Source organism: Podarcis tiliguerta (genome assembly GCF_965153285.1).
Source record: "Podarcis tiliguerta genome assembly, chromosome: 1".
Taxonomy (NCBI): Eukaryota; Metazoa; Chordata; class Lepidosauria; order Squamata; family Lacertidae; genus Podarcis; species Podarcis tiliguerta.
This window is the reverse complement of record NC_139534.1, coordinates 54,011,069-54,037,180: the sequence shown is the minus strand read 5'-3', so window position 1 is coordinate 54,037,180 and position 26,112 is coordinate 54,011,069. Positions and strand designations below refer to the sequence as shown.

Genomic DNA, 26,112 nt, shown 5'->3' with positions numbered 1-26,112 from the left:
TGCTCCAGGAAGCTTCTGCAGCTGTTTTAAGTAGAGATCTTTGTATGCAGGTGTACATTGGCTTTAATCTCATTCCATTCAAAGTACAGGCAATGATGAGACAAACAAGTAGGAAAGATGATTTCATAGGACAGAGTTATGGGTTCATTCTGTGGTAGAGGTTCTTTACCTTTTTTGGGATCACAGACCCCTTCAAGAATCTGAAGAAAGCTATGCACATAAACACACACAAAGTTTTGCATACAATTTATGTATGCATAGGAAAAATCTTGTATGTGTGTGCCCAGTTTATGAATCCTCTGAAGCCTATTAATGGATCCCGGATTAATAAACCCTCATTTTACGGCCAAAAACTGGGACTGCAACACCAGATTCACAAGAACCTTCCTGGAGAGACTTGATTGGTTGAGATGGAGCAATGCAGCACTCTTCACATTCTTTTGATGAATATAGTAACACCAAACAAACAGGGCTTCTATAGATTGTAATTTTTATATTGTTATACAGTACAGGAAAAATGAAAAGGGATTTAAAAAATAGCTCTTATGGTATTTACTTCCAATATGCATATTATTTTTTTTGTAGATATTAGAATTCAGATGCTAATGTCTCTAGGGATCTTCTTAGCTAGAATTGAGCTTTGCAGCAGCACAGCACCTAAGTTGATTAGTAGCTAAAGGGGCCATGACTCTTGTTAATACAGAGCCATTGTGACATCAGAATAGATCAGCCAATGACACTGAGAGGGAGGCAACCTTTGAGGGGAGCAGCAGAGAGAAAGGGGGGGGGAGCACAATTTGGAAGAAGATCCAGCAATATCTAAGGCTCAGTAAAAAAGTTAAAAGACTGGTGGTTTTTTGAGCCTTGTGATGAGAGGGTCTTTTTATGCTTGAGTGCAGAATGCTAGGAACAAAGACACATTTATAGACCTCAGTGAGAGGAAAGCCTTGTTACTAGGCCCTCTGGTTAAAAAAAAATGAGAAGATTGTATGCTTACTGAGACAGAGGTAGAGCATAACAAACAATAAATACTTGTGCAAAGAAAAATTGCTCTCAATCATTAACCTCACAGGTAATGGTATGGGAGTTATTTGGGTGCAGAAGCTATAATAATTATGATGATGATGATGATGATTATGATGATGGTGGCTTTCCAAAAAACAATTCCAAAAGGAGGGAGAAAGAGATGTTTAAAAAAACACACCAGTTGCATGCATGTGAAGTTAAGATTGGAGTCTAGCAGTTCAGCCAGTTCAAAACTTCAGAAGCAGATGTACAAAACTGTACCATTAGCTCCATAAGTGTACAGAATTATGCAATAGAAGACATCCACTATATTCTATGGCACCATGGAGAATGGGCAATGAGGACCTTGCTGACTTTTCAAAGGCACACACTCCTGTGTAAACCTACAGGTGAGGATAAATAGTTTGTCTTAGGTTACATCCACACTATACATTTAAAGTGCTCTTATACCACTATAACAGTCATGGCTTTCTGCAAAGAATCCTGGGAACTGTAGTTAGTTAAGGGTGCAGAGAATTGTATCTGGGGGGGGGGGGGTTCCTCTGAACAACTCTCAGCACCCTAAACAAACTACAGATCCTAAGGTTCTTTGATGGAAGCCATGAGTGAGTGACATTACTGAATGGGCTGCTAATTTCTTTGTTTCCCCCTATGGACTAATAACAGCGCTCCTTAGAAAAAGATAAAAGAGAAGCCAGAGATACTATGTAGATCAGTGATGGCCAAACTTGGCACTCCAGCTGTTTTGGGACTACAACTCTCATCATCCCTAGCTAACAGGGCCAGTGGTCAGGGATGATGGGAATTGTAGTCCCAAAACAGCTGGAGGGCCAAGTTTGGTCATCACAGATGTAGATCCTAGTGTTTCATATTCTGCTTATTTCTGCACATCATATCTGAAAAGAAAATTGTTGTTCAAGGCAATCCAGAATAACTAGCAACTTTTCTCTAGAGTTGTTCTCTGGAGAGTATTACAACAGTTACTTGGACCCAAGTCCTGGGTGGAATATACACACACATAAAAAATGCTGTGAAAATGGTTTTTTTTAAAAAAAAAAAAAACACGTTTTGGGAAAATATATCGAATTTGTCATAGCTCATCATCGCCATCTATTGTGACATTTGTATATTGTACTTTACAACACACTTAAAACATTTTATTTGCAGCTATATAGCTGAGTCCCTGGTTTTGTTCTGCCAACCCCTAACACTTAGTGATGATTTACTATACAAGAACAAGAATAAGCTAGCCCATTTTCATACTGGCACTTTATTCATTGTGGTTCTTACTATTTTATCAAATATTTCAGGAACATAACAGTTGCACTCAGAAATGTATTATTTCTGCTATTATTTTGTAGTACAAGATAACAAAGGCCTTTCTGAAGAAGGCAATTTCCGTTCGTGACATACATTTTTAGTTCACTTCAGGAGCACTGAGAGAAGGTGAACTGCCATTCTTGCAGTTAATGCAAGAACCTCCCTATTTGCATGTTCAAATATTACCCAGTTACAGAAGGGAGGGCCTTGGCTGCAACTTCTGAATCCCCAGAGAAACATTGGAAACGTTTTTAACTGAGATAAGGTTTATTCAAGAAAGAACAGGACCTACATTTTTTCCAGAATAAACATAAAATGCATTTTCATTAATGAACTCACCACTTAAATGTTGAGGGTGCTAGTTGACTAAAGTTATACTCTGAATAGACATTCACTGAAATCAGTGGGCAAGTATCTACACTAAGTATAACTTCATTGGATATCATCCTGAAGGCTAAAACAAAAGGACAAGATTTATGGGTTCTAAAAAAAATACTGTTATTACTAGGTACCATTTAAAACTAAATCTTCAGCTTTCAGAAGGGGACATGGCTTATCAAGGCAGAAAATGGCTGTTTGACTCCAGAGCTCCAGTGCCTGGAACCATTTCCATCATTCAGGAGCTTCACGGAATTAATCTCCCCAGGGCATATGTCTCTGAAATAAAGGAATGACAGTAAACCAAACCTGTCAAAAATGGGCGGATTTCTCCTATTTTTTCCACCTGCAGAAGAAAGACAGGCTGAACACGGAGTCTTTGTCTAAGGCCAAGTCCAATACGTTGCCTGCTCAAGCTGCTGTTGCTCAGAGGTAGAAGGAAAGAGACTACAACTTGCAGCTTGGTTGTTCCTCATGAGGGAAATAGTAAAAGAAACATGAAAGCAATTAATGACTCCAATGGAAGGGACAGCTGACAGAGATTAATGTGCATCTGAACACTTTGACTGAGACTGCAAAAGAAATAGGGCAGATGCATGCAAAGCAAATTTGTTGTTTGCAAGCAGATTACAAAGAGAAAAGGGAGAGGAGGCCGAAAAATCAGGAGAGACGTGTGAATCTTATATTTATGTGGCTTTCAGGAAAATGTGGAGCATGAGGATATGTTTACTTTGCCCAAGCCCAAGAAGGGTTCCTTTCCCCAGAATGTGGTATTGTGTTTTGGCAGACACCATATCAAAATAATATGGAAGAAGCTAAGGGACACTCAAGACATATCCCATTACAGATGGCCTATCATGGTGCTATAAGATCCAGTCCCCCAAAAGCTTAGAAAGTATCACTGTCTAAAACCTTTTTACAAGAAAGCTGCAGGAGGCAGGGATCCGCCACAGATTGGGGTTCCCAATCAAACTGGTTCTCATGAGAGTTGTAACGTCATTCATCACAAGGAATCACTGCAAAGCTATAGAATTGCTGGAAACGCTGTACAGTATCTGGAATTCCCTGCAGAAATAACTATGGATGACCCCCAGGAAACAGGAAATAAGGAATTAGAAGAACCCAGATGCTGTATGGGAAGAAGTGTCTGGAAACTGGCATTCCAGGAGAATGGCTCCATATATACCCCAGCATTTATTCCTGGTCAATCCGTGTTCACACTTATCAAGGTTTCACTGAGCACCTGTGGAAATCTATAGCAGTGACTCCATTTTACCACCTACACACTATTTCTGCTAAATGTCTCTGCTGTTTTATTTAGTAATGGTGCTTTGCCACCGTAGCTTCCCCTTCAGAGTGAGTGCATTAATAAGAAGGGCACATGTTTCAGTTGACTAGACATGTGCCTTGTCTCTCTCCTTGTAGGCACTCAGCTATGCAAGGCTGAAAACAAAAAGGTAGCTAGAGAGGTAGGGTTGTTTAAGGAAATAACATTGCAAACTGTGTGCCTCAAACTAATAAACGGCACTTCAGTGTGGAAACGGTATTAATCACAACGAGGAAAACAGTTCATATAGAAGAACTGGATGAACCACTTTCTGGAGATGTCTGCCTAACAGCAGGATTTAATGGCTGTGAGAAAACCCTATAGTAGGTGTGCAGGGAGAGGGAGGCAGGACAAGGTAGGCCTGGTTTACTCAGGCATCTCCATCAACTGATTTCTGTACATTTATTTGACTGGCTACTGACCAGGTGAATTAACTCCATGGAAAATAACTGCATTTAAGGGTATGAACATTCTCTTGTGTAAGTGTATGACAGCCCATTTCCACCCAGCAGTCAAGTCTGTTGCTTGCTTTTGCAGTCATGGTGATGAACCTCACGTATTATTCAACCCCTAGTCACGTCAGGCAAACTGAAACCACATATTTTGAATAAAGTCAACCTAACTTCCCAACAGAGATAGCAATACTAATAGAATAAGAACAGCTTGATTTTTCACCCGGGAGGTTTTTAAATAAACATTTGGCAGGAGAATGTTTTGTGTAATTTGTTCTACTGTATCTACCTTCCAGAAGGGTGTCAAAGCCCTAGTATGCAAAGCCCAGTGAAAGGATATAATAGGCCTTGGTTGAATCTTAAGGAAAGCTGCTTAAGTGTTCAAGTAAAGCAGTAGCCACCTAGAAGGGAACCAGTGGCCTTCTAGACGTTGAACTCCTAACTCCCATCAGTTTCAGCCAGCATGGCCATTGATCAGGGATGGTGGGAGCTGAACTTCAGCACCATCTCAAGGGACACAATTTGGGCGCACGTCGGGCATGGAAAATCTTTGCCGCAGGCCAAGGCAAAAATCTATACGGTCACAGAATCTGGTGAAACACCTGAAACTTAACACATAGGGGGAAATGAACTATTCCAACTCAACTAGGACCATACCAGTTTGCCAGCATGAAGAAACTGAAGAAAAGTCTTCTCGTGGAAACTTTAAGAGAGTAGAACTCTGACCATTCCTTAGCCTTCTGGCTCAGATTAACTACATACTGTATTTTTAATGTGTACTCTTCTCTCTAGCCTACAGTGCGCACACAAGAACTTACTTATTGTAGGTCTTTATCTCCCAAATTTGTACCCGTCAGAAAAGCAAAGGACAGTCTTTTGGTCTTGAGAATGTCTGCTCCTGAATTTTAATCCTGAATATTTTCAGAAGGGTAGCAGCCACGTCAGTCTCTTGCAGCAAAAGCAATCAGGAGTCTTGTAGCGCCTTAAATACTGTACTAATTTCTTCCTTAGCCTTCAAGGGGTCACACTGCTCCTTTGTCGTGCAGACCTTCAGGATGTCCTTGAGAGACCAGAGGCCAAACGTGGATGTCAAAATTCTGCGAAACGGGTCGCAAGGAATTATAGTTGTGGCCAATATTTTATGCGGGATGCTACCGGACGTGCTAAGGCAACGGCCGGGTGAAATCATGGCCCGTTAGGCCTCCGAGCGCTCCTCGATTTGAGCGCCCGCCGCAGCGTATTGCCTGGGGCCGCGCTTGAATCGAAAGGGTCTGAAAGACACCCGGCCTGCGCCAAGCCAGCTGCAAGTCTCCCCTGGGCCTCCAGAGGGCGGCCTCGGGCGACTAACTTTCTTCTCTCTGTGTGTGTGTGTCTATGTACAAAGCAGGCTTCCCTCGAGGGGCGGCTGTTGCTTTAAGCTGGCCCTGGAGCGAGCGGAGAGGGGAAGCCAGAAGCTGCGCGGCGGGCCCCGGAGGTCCTTTGCCCCTGCGGAGAAACAAAACCACCTACGGGCGGCAACAGCAGCAGGAGGAAGAAGAAGGAGGAGGAGAGCGTGTGCGAGTTTCGGATCCGCTCGGCTCCCGCCTTAAGCGCCCAGCATTGAATCAGCGCGTGGAGCTCGAGAGCTCCTCGGCTGCGCTTGCCTCGGGCACTTGCGCGACGCTGCTTCTCCGCCTTGGATCGCAAGCAGAGGAAGAAGAAAAGCGCTGACAGATAAAAGGCAGCAAGCCGCCGCCGCCGCCGCCACCCCCCACCCCTGCGCCGCCGCCGCCGCTCCGCGTTGACAGGCAGCGGGAGCAACAGCAGCGGCCGCGGCAGCCCTCCCTGCACGCGCGCGCGCAACACACACAAGACACACACACACACTCTCAGGACACACACCGAGAGAGCCCGCCAGCCCTGGAGGAGGAAGGCAAGCCAGGAGCGGAGGGCAGCGGGGACAAGCCGCAGCCCATGAACTAAGGAAGGGCTGCTGCTTCTCTGCACGGGCATCATGTGGGTCTGTTTGTAAGAGGGGTTGGGGGGCCAGATCCCCTCTCTTCGCCTCCCCCCCCTCGCTCTCCCTCCCCTCCCCCTAGCACAGGCGGCCACACACACGCACACACACACACCGACCGGGAGGAGGCGGCGGCGAGGGAGCCGCAGAGGCCGCTGGAATAATAAGAGAATTGATTGTGAAAAAGGAAAGCAGAAGAAATATTTCCTGGCAAGATGGCCGACTTGGAGGCTGTGCTCGCCGATGTGAGCTACTTGATGGCTATGGAGAAAAGTAAATCCACTCCGGCAGCCCGGGCCAGCAAGAAGATCGTCCTACCTGAGCCGAGGTGAGCCCGGCAAGGGGGGCAGGCGGAGGGGGCAGGTGCGGCGCCGGGGCCCCGCGCGAGGCGCGCCGGGCTTAGGATGGGCGCTGGGTGTTTGTGTACGCGAGCGAGCGCATAAATGGGTCTGTATACGACTGAGCTTCGCTCTTCTGAAATGCACCGAGCCGACCTGCCCTTGGCCCAAGCAGCAGGGACCGTGATTTACCCCGTCCATGTAGCGGGGTGGAGTGGGGTGGAAAGAGGGCTCGCTAAAGCGGCGTCTTTCCGTGTACGTGGTTGTGTTGATATAGTGTGGGCATGATGATGGATTGTCAGGGTGTCCTGTCTCTGCTTCCTGATTCTTCATTCGGCTGCTCAGATCCTTGGAGATCATTCCTCCAGCACCTCTTGCAGTAGCAAACCCCCTCCTTCTGTGTTTTTCCCTACCCACACGTCACAATTCCACCCACCCCAACACAAACACACATAGTGATTCTCTCTGTGTATGTGTAATATGCAATTGTGTTAACCACAGCAGAAAAGCAGGCTAGTAAATCAGGCTGTATATATGCCTATATAGTGCTTTTTTCTGAGCAGTCCAGCAACTGTGTTGCTGAGTGTTATGAGGAGCATACAGCTTGGCTCTGGCAGTGCCTGGAGTCGGCCTCAAGATGCCCTAACCACTGTCTTCTGTTTTGGGTGGGTGGTTTGTTTGTTTTTGTTTTTGAAAATCTGTCTGTACAGACCTGTGCAATCCAGCGCTGTGTCTCGGTAATGTGCTGTTAGATAGCGACCAGGCCTTTGCCCACCTTGCAGCTGCCCTGAGTTGAAGCAGGAACTGGGGCTGCACAAACAACATTGCAAGCGTTCGCAAACGCAGCGCAAGGTCACCATCGTGCAGATAAGGGGAAATGTGTCAGGCAGGGGCTCTGCTTCATGTAAGGGCATTTTCTTGCTGGGAGACACAAGTGGGAGCATTAAGTCAAAAAATCTGACTGGTCATCCAGGTGGGTCAAAGGTGCTATGGTTTCGGCCAACCAACTCTTAACTCTGCTTCCTGGCAGCAGTTACCAAGGGCAACAGGGTGGGGCCTGACAAGCATCCTGCACCTTCAGCACATGGGCAAATGGAGGCCTTCCTCGCTCTCCTTTCTTCCCTTCCACCTCCCATGTGACAACTGGCTTACCCTACCCTTCCCTGTTCTAGCCAATAACCTTGGGTTGTCCCCATTGTAGGAGAAGTCTCTTCAAGCAGAACTGCTCCCCTGCCACTGAAGGCAGGACGGAGGGTCTCTGAGAAAGCTCCAAAGGGCCCCTTTCCGCAAGAAATGGCAAGCGGCCCTTTCAGAGGATGATGCAGATGTGTTACCATGGCAATGCCTGAAAGCCCCAGCAGCCTCTGTGCTCTTCCCCCCCCCCCCACGGTTGCTGGTTTCGGTATGGAAATGCCCACATGGGAACTTTGGGTGAAGTTCCATAGCCTTCGGAGGAAATAATTTTGGGGTGCATAGTGACGGTCCAGAGAGCAGCCCCTTCACTTGCATCACATCTCAGCTAATAGTTGCTCACTGGCAACCCCCTGCCTGCCTGAGTCACATCCCTGAGTCCAGTTTAAGAGAACTGTCTTGGGGTGGCAGAATTTAAGCCATCGTTTGCCCTTCTGCCCTCCCTCATCTCTTTCTGCACCACTTGTGATGACAGTGTAACTGCTGCTGCTGCCTTCTCCTCCTTTCCTCTTCCTCAAAATACACCAGGGAGGCCTTCAATTCTCCCAGCTCAATAGCCATCTATTTGGGGGGCAGGAGAGGGAGTAGAGGAGTGAAAGGCAATATTGACAATATATCTACACATAGGAGGTACTTGTGAAATTTGGCTTTTAGGAAATTGAGCATTTTATCTGTTAAAGAGCTGGGGAGAGCTAAGCTCAGATTGCCAATTAGGGAAGCAAGACTATGGCCTAGAAGAAGACTAAGGATTAAGAGGCGTACATGGAGGTCTTGCTGCGATCACAGCACAGGGGTCTTATTGATAGCTTACTGATAGGCAGAAATAAGGTAACTGGAATGGTAAGGAAAGCATGGGGAGGATTGTCAAGGATATGTACAGAATTGCATTTGTTTTGGATTCAAGACATCTGCTGAAAACAAGCATTTGAGACTGCTTCTTCCCATTAGCTAGGGAGGATCAGATACATCTCTTCTGCACATCTCACTGTGGGAACTTTGCTGGGGGACTTCTAAAGTGTGGCCCCATAAATTTTGCCCGGGAAGCTGATTTGGAGCAGGAGGAGAACAGGGTAATTCCAGAACAGGTTAATTCAGGCAGAAGCTGAAGAAATTCTTAGTTCCCCTAATCTGAATGCGTAATAACATGTAGACCTTTTGGTACAGCCCAATAGAAATCACGTGGAGGAGGAAACTGGGTTTGGGTGATGAGCAGAGTGTGTGTTTTACATTAAAATATGCAAGTCAATATATTTGCATATTTATTTTTTGCATAATTTGCTCTGTTCCTAGCAGTCATGCGAGGCGGTGCAGGGAAGCAGTGCAGGGCACAGAATCCCCACCTCTTGACCACTAGAAATTTGACTCATCCTCCCTCTGGCCTTGCACACATATACTGTTGTAGATCAAAAAGACAAGAAACTTGCTTTCTTTTTTTTAATGAAAAGCAAGATTTGGGTGCCCAAGTATAATTTATTTCCTTGCCTTGCATGATACCGTCTTGGCACAGCATACATAGTCCTGTTCACAAATCACATTACCTTGCCTCTCAGAGACAGAGCATTCACTCTCAGACACTCCATAGGAAGGTGAGACTTAACAGAAACCACAAGCAGTGTAGCCCTAGCAGACGTTATCTTTCATCATTGTTGCTTTGCTGGTGGTTGACCTAACAGCTTCCGTGTGTGTGTCTGTCTTGAAACATAAGGGACATATAAATCACACCCTTGGAGCCTAGGTGGTGCCTCCATTTTTATTCATGGGCTATCTATTGGAATTGGGACAAAAATGCAGATACATCCTCAGGAAGTTGTCCAGGATTGGAACAATAGAAGGATGGAGATTCTAAAGCAGTGGTGAGGAACCTAGCGCCCCCCAGATGTTGATGTACTCCAAATCCCATCAATTCCAGCTGGCACAGCCAATGGTCTGGGAGTTGTAGTCCAGCAACATCTGGAGGAGCACACCACCCCATCCCTGTTGTAAAGAGAGGAACATCAGCAAAATTGCCATGGGTGATTTCGGGTACTTAAAGAACGTAAGGCACAAACCCATGGCCCAAATTTCCATAGCCATTTGCATTGGCTAGTTTATAGGTATTTAAGATGGTGGGTTTCTGATGCTTATCAGCATTGCATTTTGCAGTGTGCACAGCAAGTCAGTAAGAAGGGGGGGATGAGTTTTTTAAAAGGAAGAAAAGGGCAGGAGATGCAAACCTGGGTTTTGCTACCCCACCACATCTGGAACAGCACCCCTGAAAGTTGCTGAAGGGGCTGCATCCTCGTTCATTACTGCAAAAGCAGGTACATTCTGTTACATCTGTTACATTAATTTATGGAATTTATATGCCACTTCATCAGTAGCATTTCTAGGAGGCGTACATAAAAATAAACCATACAGAGAATAAAACAGTAAAAAAAAAAAATCACCATAAAACCAAACATAAATCCAAACCCTACCTTAAAATGCTTTCTGAAATAAGAAAGTCTGAGTCACATGCCTGAAGTCCAGCAATTTGTGTCTTACCTGTCCTGTAAGTAGTTCAGAGGCAGCATTTTATCTTCACAACCACCCTTTGAAGGTAGATTAAATTTGAGATACAGCGACTTGCCCAGAGAGCTATCCGATGAGATTTGAGTCTCTGCTTCCCACCAACCAAGCTCACTGTGGCAGGGTACTGGAGACAGGATCCTGAAGATCTGGAGGACTCTGTCTGCTCCCTCCTGGAATGTCTTTTATAGTTTCTACACAGACATTCCAAGAGGGAGTGGAGGTAATGAAACTCGGAACTGCTGCCCATTCAAGATCTTGGGGGAATAAGATGTCTAAGGTTTTGTTTATTACATTGCGTCATACTTCTCTCAAAAGGAGCTGAGGGGCACACACGTTGTATGCGGGATGGTTTAGGTTGTGTGTGTGTTTGACTAACCACCGCCACTCTTCGAACTTCATGCCAAAGTGGAGAGTTGAGCTGAGGTTGCTCAGGGGTCGCTAATCTGTCACTCTCCACACATCGTTGGACTCCCATTGGCCCTAGCCGGCATGGCCAATGGCCTGGGGTGTTGCCAGTTGTACTCCATCCACATCTGGAGGACCACAGGTCCCCCCATTCCTCTTCCATATCATGCAGAGCAGAATTGTGGGACAGTGAAAGGAGGCCTCCCACAACCCCTATTATGGAGCACCCTGACTTCAAATCACTCCCATCGGTTTTCTCCGATAGGCTTCAACACACTAAACTTCCTGCCCGAGCAACCTCCTTGCCGGTGCAGCCTCTCATATCCCTCCTCCTGCCAAAGTCAAGGCCCAGCTTCAAAGAAGAGCTGTCTCTCTGGCTTGTCTGCCAGGAAATGACATCACCTTTGGTCGCAATAGGCTATTTGGGTCTGCTGCAAAGTAAGAAACTGCAGCACATAGGAGAATCAGGGTGACCTGCGTCCTGCTGACCCGCCACAGCACCCACTACAAGCTCTGCCTTTTTGTGCAGGTTTTATAGCGGAACTAGGAATGTGTCGGAGCCAAGGTGGTTGTGACATTTGTGAGAGGGGAGAATTCAGCTTTGGTAAAAGGGCAGGGGATTAAAAAGGGGGGTGGGGAGGAAGTTTCTCCTTTGCTGGTTGCTGCACGACAGTGTTGTTTTTCCTGTTAAGGGAACCAAACTATTTTTTTCTGTGCATTCATTTCCTTTTTCTGTGCTTGGATATGAAGCCAGTCAGTGTTCCCCGAAGTCAGGCTCTCTCTAGCCTGACAATCTACAAGAGCATAAAGAAAAAAAATAATAATAAACCAGCTCAGATGCCCAGGGATACTAGCAGGCAACTTCCCACTTCCTCCCCAATGGCCTTTAAGCGAACAAGAGCATTGTCAACAGCTGGCTGATTATTTATAGTACTAACTGCCTCTCATTAAGTCTCTGTGCAAGAGGAACTCGAGGGAGCCGACATTCTCCATAGGCCTTCCCGGTTGTTAACTAATGCTCTCTTTTTTTCCTAAGGGGGAAAACTGAGGCAGGAAAAAGAGGGCACTAGGACCAGTTCTCTCAGACCTTATCTGACCGAGGTTAACTTCAGTGACTGAATTTTTGGAATCGGTCTCGTAAACAACACAAAATTTACAAGCTCAGGATTGTTCCCCCACCCCTCTGAAGACTGAAATGCACATACAAGCTTGTGGCTTAAACCATATTTTTTTTTTAACCTTCCTTTCCTGGTTGCCTAGAACAGATGCTTGTTTGCCACAAGTGACCATGCTAGTTGCTCTTTAGAAGCCTGGCCTATATAGCTGTGCTGCTTTTCCATGGAGTCAACCTAGTGCCCCCCAGATTTTGATAAGGCTACAAGTCCCATCATGTGTGGCCATGCTGGCTGGGGCTGGTGTGAGTTGGAGTCAGGCAACTTCCAGAGGGGATGATGTTGGGCTACTTGGTTTGATGCTATGAGTCCCAAGTTCAAGTCTCCGCTTAGCTGCTGCTATAAAAGGAATGACTTGCCTACCTTACCAGGACACTGTGAGAATAACCAGATAATGAGTGTGAATTCCTTTTCTGCACAAGGCATTTTATGTAATGATATTAATGCTATCATTCAACTGGACCTGCCCCCTGGAGATGGTTGTTATGGAGATGCTTGAGACACATTATCCCAGGCCCATAACAGCAGCAGGCACCAGAAAACACAGCCATCCATCATCCTTCCAAGACGCGTCTGTCTCAGGCGTGGGGCTCTCTCCCCTGCCCCCCATCCCCTATGGCTCACTAGTTTCAGGAGCAGGAGTTTCTGGGGGGTGGGGAAAAGACACATTCAGTCTAAATGGTTGAAGTAGGTCTTGTTTCTCAGCACCCTGATATTTACTGCGCAGAATCCAAGAAAAAAAATCTGCCCTCCACAATGGGAAAGTGTCTCTTCAGCCCGATCACACTCTCCCCTTCAGAGGCACCCCTTACATTAAGCTCCCATAGCTCCTATAGTACTTCTAATCCCCAGAAGCCCCATTCAGAGCCAGCCCAGCACCCCATTTAATCCATGGACTGCAACAGCAGCAGCTATGGTTGTTCCTGCTGCAGACCACATTGGGCACCTTTCCATTGCCATTCAGGGAGGATGCAGTGGCCTCTCTAGGCTAAGCATCCAGATCTCTTTGTCCTCCATTCAGATATTTAAAAGGTACCCAGATGAAGGGCTGTTTATTCAGTCAGCACGCTGAAGCAATGTTACTCCCCCCCTCCCCCCGCACTGCGGACGGTAACACTTCCAGGTGGGCCAGGAGTGAGTTGCGTGTCTGAATAATGTTCCACATGTAAAAGGATGCAGTATTATTGGGCTCGGTTTTCTCTGAGGAGTTTTTCATTCCCATCTGGGAGCATTCAAAATGTCACCCACCCCCACCCTCTCACCTGCAACCTGAAATGGAATGGTCCAAGATAGTCCAACCCCAGCCTATACAAAGTGGAAGGGCTGCATAATGCTTTCCGTACCAAAGTGGGGGTAGTGGGGGGGCAGGTTTCTGTGGGAAAACGGTGGGCAGGAAAAGGGTTAAGGAGTGATTCCAGTTCTCTAAACCTTCTCTTCTTCCCAAAGTTACTTTTTCATAAGAAAGGGGTGGGGGACCTGTGACCCTCCAGACCTTGGGGTCCAAACTCCCATCATCTCTGTCCCTTGGCCATGCTGGCTGAGGATGATGGGAGTTTGCAAGTCCAGCATCACCAGGAGGACAGCAGGTTGAGGAATGCTAGTTTAAGGAAAGCTTTACCAATTGACCGACAGGCTTGGGACCTCAGCCATTATTGGACTACAGCTCCCATCATCCCTGACCACTTGTCCTGCTAGCTAAGGATGATGGAAGTTGTAGTCCAACAGCAGCTGAGGACACTGCATTAATTGGTCCTATCTGACTTACCAAGTATCTCATGCAAATGGTGCAAACTATCACAGAATGTTGGTGCCACAGTCACAGCATTTTCACCATTATTGTGCCACCCGCACTGCTTCTCATTCATTCCAACCTGCAGTGAGGATCTGTACAGTCAGTATGTGGATTGTGGGTGTTGGGAATGCTGACTCAGTACACTTGTCAAGTGATACGGTAATCTGCGTCTTCCATCATCTGACAAGTACTTCTTACACAAGCTTCTATCTCGAAAGGTACCCGTGCTGCAAATTGAAGCATGCTTTCTGGGGAGCAAACCCCCTTGAAGTCAATGGGGCTTCTTCCTTCCAGGTGAACATGGTCAGGAGAAAATGGTTGAAAGTGATTCGGTGGCATTTCCAAATAAATGCATTTAGGATTAGGATTTCTGCCTCCGTTGTTCAGAGGCAGTGTGCTTGGAATCCCACGTGGAAAGAATGCTCTTGTGCCCAGGACCTTCTTGAGGTGTTCCTACAGGCATCTGGCTGGCCACTGTGACAACAGAACGCTGGGCTAGAAGGGGACTGCTGCCCTTACCCTGCAATGGCCCTCATACTCAGGAGCTTCCTCTTGGCTGCTTACGCTGAGTCAATTAAAATCTTCTCCATAGAAGGGCTATGTGTGCTGCTTAACCAGCTAAATATCCACAGGAGAAGCCAGGTCATAGCCCAGCTCTGAAAGATGGCACACGACTCCGAAAGAGAGTTCCAGTTCTTTGTAATACATTAACCCAGCATGAACCCCTGTCTCATGGCCAGACCGTCTATAGCATTTTCCAGGCTGCCAGCTACCAGGTCTTGCCAACTCATCTTTGAGATTAGTCATTGTACTTTGGGACCTTGGAATTTCAGGTTCATTTTCAACCCAAAAGGTGCTCTTTCCTAATTATTTGCCTGGCATTCTCCCTCTCCCTCTCTCTCTCTCTCTCTCTCTCTGTGTGTGTCTTTCTTGGTCACTTTTTAAAATTAACCACCCAGGAGGACAAAACAAACACAGCGACTAAAAAACCAGAGTGTATTCAGAACAATGCTTCCAAGATCCAATGTATTATTTCCGCTGCTTCTCTAGCCAGGAGCCTGTCCGTCCACACTCAGACCACCGTCCTCCTGTCCCTCCCACTTTTTGATGAACCTTCATTTTCTGTTTAGACTTTTAAATTGGCTTCTCTTCCAAATTGCCCAGATGCAGATGCCATTCTAAGAGCCCCAGCTCTTCTTTAAGACAAGAAACAGACCTCTGTTCGTTCACCTGCTAGAATGACTGGCTGCCTTTGTAATCTTCCTGTACCTGGCTCCACTTAGCCCCAGATAAAAACACAGTCTCCTTTAAACAGCTGGTTGGTCTTAATTCATGAATGAAATGTCGGCTATCCAGTGCTGGATCCTTACTGACCCAAAATCTCTTGCGATAAGTGTATTTTATCTGCAGGCTTCCTGTGATAATAATAAGGGGGGGGGGGATTTGCAGCAAAAACAACAAAGGGTATTGTAGCACCTTAAATACTACATTTGCTATCCTTTAAGGTACTACAAAACTGCTCATATGATAAGACTTTACCCCCTCTCCACACCACACCCCCACTTTCTAAACATGTTCTTGGTTCCTCCTCCGACCCTCTAGAGCAGATTTAGGGGGCGCAGCAGGAAGAGAGGAGGGGGAAGTCTGCTGCACGAGTGGACCTCATTCTGCACATGCAACAGCTTAGCTGGATCCTGCCCTTGTTGTTGTTTTCAGGGCAGGGACGGCAAACCTTTGTCCCTCCACATGTGGTTGGACTCCTATCAGGCCCAGACAGCGTAGCCAGCGGTCAAGGATGATGGGAACTGGAGTCCGGCAGCATATGGAAGGTCACAATCTCCCCACCCCCTGCTTTGAGGGAATAGGCCGAGCTGAGAAGCTTCACCCCTGTTAACTTCCCTCACGTGCCTTTTCTCTTGGCAGTATCCGCAGTGTTATGCAGAAATACTTGGAAGACCGGGGTGAGGTGACCTTTGACAAGATATTTTCTCAGAAGATTGGTGAGTAGCAGAGCCTCTGCAGGGGTCATGAGTTCAGGCAAGACCAGCTTGCCTGTGCTGCGGTTAGCCAGGAGTCAACGCCAGTGAGAAGAAATGGGGGGGGGGGCAGAAGGAGGGCCTCCTTTTTAAAAGGGCTGTGGTGGGATTGGATATCTGCAGAGTTGTGATGGAAGCTGCTTGCTGCATACTCAGTCTCGTCCTTCCCCTTAGGAATCCAGCTTCTGGCCTGAAAAGTGCTGCTGTGCTTTGGCCGCAGGGGCCGGTGCTGCAGGTGCAACTTCTTTTGTCACTTGCTCCTTTGCTGGAGTTGGGGAACGCTTGGCCCCTGAATTTGTCCTTACCATCCAGCCCTTGGAAAGGCCAGTCGCCTTCTTCATCCAGATCAGGAGTTAACAAGTCTTCTCTTTCTCTAGGGTGGCCCAATGCAAAGAAAGCCAGTGATCCTGTATCTATTAATGAGGATTTTTTTTTTGGAAAGCACATAGCTCTGCAAGGGCGGCAGTTGCTGTGCCAGCTCAAATTATCTTGTCCAAATTATCCAAAGTTAATAAGTCCCTGTCCTGCCTTGGGTCTGGTCAACTCTGCATCCCAGGCTGGTGCTGTAGAGCAGGGGTGGGCAGACTTTGGTCAATCCACTTTCGCCTCTACCAGAATTTCCAAGATTGACCAACCCAGGCCAGGTGCAAGATACCCAGAGTTAGAATTAATAAACAAAGGGTGCTACTGAGCACATTTGGAGCCCAGGAATTTGTTTTCAGCACCATTTTGGGCAAATGTCCAGTCTCAGTTAGCTTTCTTCATTTCAGCAGCCTAATTTTGATTTTGGAGGGGGTGGGCAGGTCAATTTGTTCTTGCTAGTTGCTCGAGAATTGGGAGTCAGAACCCCTGAGGATCTACTGCAGGTCACCCAGAGATCTCCCAGTAGATTGTAATCTACTGTCTCTTCCCCCCTCCCTCGCCTTGTTCTCAAGCCTGAGCTGAGATCTGTGAGCAGCTGAGCTGAGATCTGTACAAATGAATTGGGGAAGGGGGTATTGCTGAGGTCGATGAGGAAATTCTGCTTCCTCTTGTGCGGCCTGCGACGGTTCCCTGTTCCAGCTTCCATTAGTTGTTTGCAGGACAATTGCTTCACTTGAGGGATATTGGAAGAGAAGATGGTTCAAAGCTTCTGGACTGGCTCACATGTGAGAAGGTTCTGCCTCCAGGAAGGGGGTGGAGCTGCAGATCTTGCGATTGAATGTGGCCCTGTAGGCCCATCTTTCTGGCCCTCAGGCTTCTTCCTATGCCACAGTATATCGCTAGGCCACCCCTCACAGGCCCTGCTGCCCCCACCCCTGACAATGCCTCTCTTGAGTGTCTGAATGAAGAAGTGTAATTACTCCAGCAGAGAATCTGGACCTGGTGGAATTCCCCTTCCATGCAGCTCTTCAAGAAGCCTTTTAGAAAGTAAGAGTGTCAGCTTTTTCTGGCAAGGCTCCTGCGCTGTTAGCAGCTGTGTGAGAAGTAAAAATGCAGCTCATGTAGCTTTTTCTCCCTCATAGATTGAAATGTACGGGCTGGTGGGGAGAGGGGACAACAACACACTTTCGCTGCTGAATTTCTGCCTGTCATCTTGCTGAAGGCACAGAAGCCTGCCAGGAAGAAGGAAAATAAAATTCCACACCCTGCCACTTACTCCTTAAAAAACCCCAAAACAAAACAGAATATTCTAGAGCACTGGTTCCCAATTAGCTAATTACGGAGGACCCCCTGTTTTTCAAAAACCAAGCCACGGATCCCTTACTTTTGACAATTTTGATGACTCCATGGTAGTTACCTCTGCAAAGCAATTTTTTGAACAAAATGTGGTGTAGCCCCTCATAAGCAAAGGACTTTAGGTATAATTAAAAAAAACAGACTATAAAATTTGTGATACTACCATGCAAAAATGACCCAAAAAAATAAATAGTTGAGGTGGGGAGGCAAGGGATAGGGCCGTGGACCCCCTTGGGATGCCCGGACCCCTAACTGGGAACCACTGCTCTAGAGGCACTGATGAAGTACATCTGGATAAATTAGGAGGAGAGCACAGGTTAGGAAGGGCTGTGTGACTGCTGGCTTAGGACAGGCTGGGTGATGCTGTGCTGTTGTTGTCCATACTGAGCCCCGGAGGCATCTGCTTGCAAGGCTGTTTCTCCTTTTCAGTTACTACACCCCGCCCCAACAGGAAACACTCTTGCTTCCTCCCACACCCACAGCCACTTGTGGTTTCCTCATAATATCTCCCGCTTTCATCCCCTCTCTGCTCCCACCCCTCCTGGCTCTCCCTCCTCTCCTGGCTCCCCTGCTGCCTTCCCCACAGCCTCTTGCCTCGGCCTCTCACCTGGGGATGGCGCACAAGTAGGTCGGGGAAGCAGGTTTAGCACCAAGGAGCCGTTTAGCCACAAGCTGACGTGGATCTTGATCCGTGTGCCCCTCCACTGTGTGTGTGTGGGGGGGGAGCAGAGTTGAGGCGGAAACTGGTGCACAGCATGCTTGAGAAATCTTCTCCAGGTGTGGGGATTGCCACCCTCCAACTGCCCCTTTTCAGTTAGCTGAGGGAACCTGCGTCTCTACAGGTTTTGTTGCTCTCCCAGCTCCCATCAGCCCCCCAGCCAGGGTGGCGAATGGTCAGGGATCATGGAGTTTGTAGTCAAGAACACTCAGAGGCAGACAGGCTATCCACCCCCTGCTATATCTGGTACAGATGAGACTCATGCCTGCTTTGAATATATATTGAAGGTTACTGAAGGGGCCGCTTCACCCTGTATAAAATTTGCAAGGAATTTGCACACAGGCACAGTTCCGTGTAGCTTCCGTTATGCATCCAGAGGGAAGCTCTTCTCGGTTGCTTCTTATGAGTGACATGTAGGTCTCCTTCATGTTCCTAGGTGGAAGTGCCTTTGGTTTGGGGACTTCTCTAACATACAACTCAGACATGAGTTATGACTAGTTTTCCCAGGGGGACCACGTGACTTAAGGCAAGCATGAGCAAAACAGTTATTTTTCTTCTTCTTTTTTTTAAAAAGCGACCCTGCTCCTGTGCATTTAACAGCAGCCTGACATGCAGAAATTAAGAATGTGAACCCTTCTGAACTTTGTGGGGCTTCCTTTCTGAGTAGGCATGCATGGGATTGCACTGGGAATGGTGGGAGAAGCTTCTCCTGTATAAACCTACTGGGCATATTCCAACTCCCAGGGATATTGAACGTAGCTTATGAAACTGAAATGGTTATGCTTTCTTTCTTTCTTTTTTTGCAAGATGAAAAGATTGAGATGTGCCTTCTTAGAAATATCAGAATCCCAGCTTGTTTTCTAGAAGTTTTCTGTAAAAAATAAATTGGATGACTATACCTGCTAGTTTTGTGTAAGGAGAGACTCTTTGTCTCTGACAGTGGTGTAATGGGCAGAAATCACCAGGTGAAGATTTGTTTGGTATGAAGATGCATGATGTTAAAAGCTTCAAACTTGTTGATTTCTTTCTCTTATGTTTGCTGTTAAAATCATAAAGCCCTTGTCCATAAAAAACAGGGTTTGGTATTAATGGGCACTGGTATAGATGACTTTAAAAGCCAACTTGGATAAATTTGCATAGATCTTTGACTAGCTATCCACCATGATAGAAGAATGAAACCTCTATATTTGGAGTCAGTGTACTAAGTTTGGGGAATGTTTTTGGACTACAGCTCCCATCATTCCCGATCGTTGGCCATGGTGGCTTAGTCTGATGGAAATTATGTCCCACAATATACAGAGGGCGAGAGATTCCCTACCCTAGCAATATACCTGTGTACATATACAATGAATTTCTCTTCCCACCATTGCTGATTAGTCAGGGTTGGAATGCAGGGCCCTGGCTTTCTAAGGGTGCTAATTCAGGTGGGACCAACTGGCTGGCTTTGAAAAAGGGAAGCAGGGGCACACCTGGTCGTTGCAGCTGACAGTTGTGTGTTTTTCTTAGGTTTCCTGCTGTTCCGAGACTTCTGCCTAAACCAGGTGGAGGAAGCCAAACCACTGGTGGAATTCTATGAAGAGGTGAGGCCCTGATTGTGCATTGAGGGTGGTGGGAGAAAATGCTGTATTTCCTTCCGTGCCGTCAAACCACAGTTTCCCTCCTTGGCCTGGCACACAGACTCCCCTCTGACATTGGTTCCCAAACTTGTCTTGAGCTGAGGAGTTGACTTTTCGAAGACCTGTTCAGAGGCCCCTTCAGGCCTTTTGACCCTCCTCTCAAAAAGCATATCTGAATTCTTGTTCAAGGCAGCATGACTGGAAGCAGTTGGGGGGAAAGGAGCGGGGTGGGGGGCGTGACAGAAGGCAAGGCTACTGCATCTCCTGATTCAGGTTAGAAAACAAATACATGGAATCCCTGCGTTGCCTCTTCAGGGCAGAGTGTGGTAGTTTCATTTTGCCAGGGGTGGGATGGGGTGCGGTGGGTATCTGGGGAACTTAGAAGCTTAAAAATGGGCAAAATAGTTTATTAGAGAAGGCAAGACCCAGAAAGTTTTGCTGTTCTTTATGCTTTCTTATAGTATTATCCCTTTTATGTGTATGGTTTATGTCGTTTGCCCTCTCATAATTTAAAATAAAACTAGATTTAAAGGAGAACAATAATAATAAGGAGGAAAAGAAAAATGCTTGCTGTGAGATTTCAGCGCACTGCTCTCCCTGTATCTCAGAGGTCGCCCACAGGGTGCCCTCCAGATTTAGTTGGGCTCCATCTCCAATCCGCCTCAGCCAGCATGGCCAATGGGCAGAGATGATGGGAGTTGTAGTCCAGCAACTTCTGGCTACAGATTCCCCAGCTCAGGTGTAAGCTCAGCTTTTGTCTCTTTGACCTTGCATATGCATTCTATGGCACATTTTGTCAGCTGCCACCCAGCCCCTGTGGAAAATAATTAAGGTGGCAACAAGAGACTGCAAGCGCTCTCTCCAAGCGCAGCCATTATTTGAGTTCTTTGGGTGCAAAACATGGTCCACGTCGACCATGTCTCTGTCTATGCCTTCTGAAGGGCCTTACAGAGTCTGTAGTCGGTGGGTAGGTTGCTGAGCCTTGTTACCTCTCCCCTTGCCCCATTCTTCATAGATCAAAAAGTATGAGAAGATGGACTCCGAAGAGGATCGAGCTATTAAGAGCCGCCAGATCTTTGACACATACATCATGAAGGAACTGCTGTCCTGTTCTCACGTGAGTGGCCCGAATGCTTGCTGTCACATGAGAGAGTCTGAAAAAACCCCTTGGCAAGAAGCATCATGTTTGCTTTGCAATCCCATTGATCAAGATTCTTTAAAAGATAATACTCCTCACAATGGGAGGAGCCAGACTCCCAGCATTGTCCATTGTCTCGCAGGCTGTGTACTCTCCCTGGCTCAATAAATGTCACATACAACTACCCACCCCAGCTCTTAATCTCCTTTTCACGACCTCACTTTTCTCTACCATGCATGGGAAATGGCTCTTTCCTGTTCTGGGATGACCTTCCCATTAATGAATTGTAGGCAGCCGCTTAAGGCACCACCTTGTGCAATGCACCAGCACCTTTGCTTCTCCCGTAACAGTGGCAGCAAACAAACCATGGATTCTTCCACCATTAACCATGGTTTCCCATTTTATCAGAACCAGGAGACCATAGTTAACAGCTTCAGAACAAGCTAGCATATCAAGCCAGTTTCCAAACATGGTTTTATATGGGGGGAAGGAGATCACACTTCAGCCCAAGGGCCACATTCCCTTGTGGGTAACCTTCCAAGGGCCATATGCCAGTTGGTGGGCAGGGCCAGAGGTAAAATGTGGGCAGACTAGATGGCCCTTGGGGGTCTCTTCCAACTCAATAATTCTATTATTCTAGGTTGCTGGGGAACAATGGGTTTAGTGGGAGGTAGGGGCAGTGCATGTGAGCCTTGCAGCCTAGCAGGAGGGAGGCCTTCAGGAAGTCCCAGGGGGACATGATGAGAGATGAAACCAAGAAGCCACAGAGTCACACTTATTGGTGTAAAGTGCTGGGCCAACTATTGACAGTTTTGGAGGTAACCTGACACTTTTCAAGTTGTGCAAAGAGCAGGCAAACACTGATGCCGCCAGTGCCACAAGTCAAAATGCGAAGAGGAGTGATTCAAAATGAGAACGAAAATGTCCTTCATTAAGTGATGCTCGGAAACCAAGAAAGTTAATAAAATGTGTAAATGGAACAATTTTATTCTGAATGGCCGACAGTCATAATTGTACCATGTTAGTGGTTCCCACAGATGGCTTCAAAATTGCTGAGAGTCCTGGTGCAGCGCTTTTTTGGGTCAATTGTAGCAACTGTCATGCCTTGTGCTAGATGCTGTATGATTTTTTTAATTGCACTTTTATTGCTGCTTTTATTTCTTGCTTTCTATTTTGCTCTAGAATTCCATTAACATGATCAGATAAAGACATGAAAGAATGGCAACAGGTTATTAATGAATTTATCTGACACAATAAAAAATCCACAGCTGAGTGCTGTGGCAGCGTATAGACAGGGGTTTCGGCTGCCCTGTTTCAATTGCCTCCTCCCCCTCTCACGTCAGGATTTTCCTGCTCACCTTCATTCCCACGTTTTGACTGTCTCTTTCTCATTTTTTTGCTGCTTCCTCTTCCTCTCACTCTTGTCTTTCATGCTGCTAATCCTCTCTACTCCTTTCAAGTGCCTTCTCCTCCCATCACTTAAGCTCCTTCCCACTCAACTTTTGGTTGGACCACCAGTTCCTCAGAAGGATGGAGCAGCTGCTGAGCCCGCCTTTCACAGCTGCCACGCCCGCCATTCTTTGGACTACCTGTTCAAAGCTTGCTGACCATGGTGGTCTACAGACTGCAGCTTGGGAACCTTTGCTCTGTGTGTTTACTGGTGGTTTGAATTGCTTGTTGTTGTTAAAACAGGAAAAAGAAACACATTTTTAAAATAACCTGATAGGTGGAAAGTGTTTGCCAACCCAAGAGCAACAGGCTTGTGCATCGGACAAAGGAGATAATTTATTCTGTTTTCCTGACGTTTCCATAACTGTTTTATTTCTGCATTATTATTTCTGCCTTCATGTGACGTAAACGAGCAAGTAACATGGAAATGAGTGCCAGACTTGTCCTATATTCCACTATATTTCTAGAAGCATCTAGTTAGAGAAATGCTGGGGAAATGGAATACGGTGGTACCTTGGTTTACGAACTTAATCCGTTCCGGAAGTCCTTTCTTAAACCAAAGCGTTCTTAAACCAAGGCATGCTTTCCCAGAGCAGCGGAGGACTCAATTTACAAATGGAACACACTCAGCAGGAAGCGAAACATGTTCTTATTCCAAGGCAAAGTTCACAAACCAAAACATCTACTTCCAGGTTTGCAGCGGTCTTAACCCAAGTCGTTCATAAACTAGGCTGTTCTTAAACCAAGGTACCACTGTAAACTGCTGTGTGAATGCAGCCAGTGCCTCTCTTTAACATGTCCAAGATTTGCCAGCCCTATTCCTGACCCAGCTTGTAAGCCTTCCCCAAGCTTTGCGCCCCAGTCCTGTTGATTTCCTTGTCACTGGGCTTCTTCGGTGGTCTCAGCATTAGAGCTGGAAGTCAACCCAAGCTTTGTGCCCCGGGCAGGCACAATAACTTGATGGGATGTCTCTTTGGACAGCGATGCATCCGGACTCATTTCCTTTTTCTTGCGTCCTCTCACAGCCCTTCTCCAAGACTGCCACAGAATATGTGCAGAGCCGCCTCAGCAAGAAGCAAGTGCCGCCTGACCTGTTCCAGGTAAATCCCTCCCCATTGGCTAGACCCTTGGGCTCATCCAATCTCGAATCTCATTTGCCCCAAGGCTGGATGCACTTGCATCGGTAGACAGGGGCTGATGGAGCATGAACTCTGGCCCATTGCAACCAATTTCTTCCTATCATGTACAAGTGTCCCCACAGCAGGGGGGACGGGACCTCTTTTCCTATAACATTCCCAAACCCAAAGAAATACAGACTCCATTTCCTTACAGCACTTGCTGTCAGTGGCGTAGCGTGGGTTGTCAGCACCCGGGGCAAGGCAAGTAATTTGCGCCCCCTAACCCGTGGATTTGCGCCCCCTAACCCTAACCCCCAGATGTTGCGCCTGGTGCGGCCGGCCCCCCCTGCACCCCCCACGCTACGCCACTGCTTGCTGTTGAGGATCTCATGGGGATTTCCGCATCACTGAGTCCCGCAGGGGCCATGCGGATGAGAACGGGGACCAGTGGGTAGAAAGCTTTAATGGATAGGTTTTCAGCATTCATTCCTCTCTGCCCACTCTTCTGCCAGCCATACATTGAGGAGATCTGCGAGTGTCTGCGTGGGACTATCTTCCAGAGGTTCATTGAGAGGTGAGTGCTGAGGACTAAAGGCTGTCCACACGCAGAACCTGCACCATGTTGCAGCGTGGTGTGCTCCTGTTTAAGGTGCCAGCCACACCTTTTCCAACGTACTCCATTCCATTCCCCTTCCCCCTTGTGCATGGCGAAGCTTGAAAGAAGACGAGACAGTGCCTTTGAAGTTTGCAGATTTTCTTGGAAGTAAGCCCCTTTGAGCACCATGGAACTTCCTTCTGAGCAAAAATGCCTAGAATCAAGCGAAGCAGGAGCGTGTTCTGTAGTTAAGCCTGCGTAGGGTTGTCTTGAAGGCAGGATGGAAGTTATATGTATGTGAATGTTCCCTGTATTTTCCCTTTCCCCTCCCTAAACCCACTGCTTCCTTCCCATAATACTGGGGTATAGGAGTCTCTGTTAAGGGGACGGGGGATTGTTATTGGACTTGGAAGAGTTCTGGCACCGGGATTTGAGGAGGGATCCTTTGAAAGTGGTGATACCCAGTGTTTGTGTTCCAGGGCCTGTGTGTTCTTTCTCTCATTTCTTCTCCCGTCTGTTCTGTTTTAGTGACAAGTTCACACGCTTCTCCCAGTGGAAGAATGTGGAGCTCAACATCCATGTGAGTGCCTGAGGAGGGAGGGCATTCCTGAGAGCTGCGGCGATAAAAAAAGAGCTGTCAAAAGACACTAAGCATGGACCTGCCTGCAGCCACATTGTTGCAGAATGGCAAAGTGCATAGGATTTGCAAAGTTGCTGGTCGTGTAGTTGATGGGAGGTTGGTGGTGTGTGGGGGACTAATCCCTGTCTCAGGAAGTTCACCGATTTAGTAGCTTCAGGGAAAACCAGGATTACGATCGTCTTCACTGGGTAAATGAGATGAGAGAATGTGAGGGTTTCTTGTCCGTCATGAGAGCTTGAGAAGCAAGCCCAGTTCTGGCTCCCCAATAATCCAAGAGCAACTACCCCTAAAATGGGATCCTCCGTACAATTCCCATTAGCCTCAGCCGGCACAGCCCCATCTGGAGAACCTCAGGCTGGGGAAAGCTTTCCTAGAGATACCCACATGTGACACAAAATAACCTTGGGTCATAATTTGAAAGCAGGATATGAGGAAAGGTCACTGTGGGTGAGAGGAGTGCCTGTGGGAGGCCATTCCTTTCTATGACGGGTAGACCGAGACCCCTGAAAGGGTAAAGGTGGTGCCAGCAACATGTTAACGTTCTTGGTCTCCTTTCTCCCCCCCCCCCCAATCATGTTTGTTCATGCTCTCTGCTTTGTGGGACCCAGCTGACCATGAATGACTTCAGCGTCCACCGGATCATCGGGCGTGGCGGCTTTGGCGAGGTCTACGGCTGCCGGAAAGCAGACACGGGCAAAATGTAATGTTGCAAGATTGGTTTGTCAAATTGTTATTCCAACAATTATCTGGGAGCCCAAGGTTGGTTAAGGAGACAGAGGGGGTTGCCGTGTGGCCTTTGGCCATTGTCTTTTAGCCTAGCTTTGCTCCACATCATTGCTGTGAAGCTATATGAAGTATTTGCACATGGAAATGAAAAATGATATTATCCATCATTCTCTTTTGGTTTGTAATGGCCATGTTGGTACTGGAGAACCAGGATGGTACCCTCTGATATCTCAGCTCCCAGCCAGTCCTGCTTCTCCCTGTAACCAGCATAAGTAGGCTTCTACTCACGGTCTGAGCCCCAAATGCAAACATAGCTTCCCAAGGGCCTTTCCTCAGCTTGCCTTTATTTTCTAGGGTACCAGGTTGGTGCCTGCGCTAAACTCAGATTCTTCCAATGCATGTATGAAATG

General features: G+C 47.1%; 2 protein-coding genes and 1 long non-coding RNA gene across 4 annotated transcripts in view; 2 read left to right on the top strand and 1 right to left on the bottom strand.

Moving 5' to 3' along the window:
- Nucleotides 1-26,112, top strand: part of MAX (MYC associated factor X) — a 703,696-nt gene that overhangs the window by 139,849 nt on the left and 537,735 nt on the right. The gene's annotated exons all lie outside the window — the stretch shown is intronic.
- LOC310679383 lies at nucleotides 479-5,108 on the bottom strand. Its single transcript, XR_014512211.1, has 2 exons — nucleotides 2,859-5,108; nucleotides 479-1,409 (listed from the first exon to the last, which is right to left on the bottom strand). It is a non-coding gene; the product is annotated as an uncharacterized lncRNA (long non-coding RNA).
- Nucleotides 5,883-26,112, top strand: part of GRK2 (G protein-coupled receptor kinase 2) — a 38,627-nt gene continuing 18,397 nt past the window's right edge. For both annotated transcript variants that reach the window (XM_083443127.1, XM_083443126.1), the window contains exons 1-8: nucleotides 5,883-6,827; nucleotides 15,871-15,947; nucleotides 19,927-20,000; nucleotides 21,052-21,153; nucleotides 23,649-23,723; nucleotides 24,254-24,315; nucleotides 24,865-24,916; nucleotides 25,585-25,676. In XM_083443127.1, coding sequence (XP_083299253.1) covers nucleotides 6,715-6,827; nucleotides 15,871-15,947; nucleotides 19,927-20,000; nucleotides 21,052-21,153; nucleotides 23,649-23,723; nucleotides 24,254-24,315; nucleotides 24,865-24,916; nucleotides 25,585-25,676 — 647 coding nt within the window. In that variant the 5' untranslated portion in view covers nucleotides 5,883-6,714. The remainder of the gene's footprint in view (nucleotides 6,828-15,870; nucleotides 15,948-19,926; nucleotides 20,001-21,051; nucleotides 21,154-23,648; nucleotides 23,724-24,253; nucleotides 24,316-24,864; nucleotides 24,917-25,584; nucleotides 25,677-26,112) is intronic.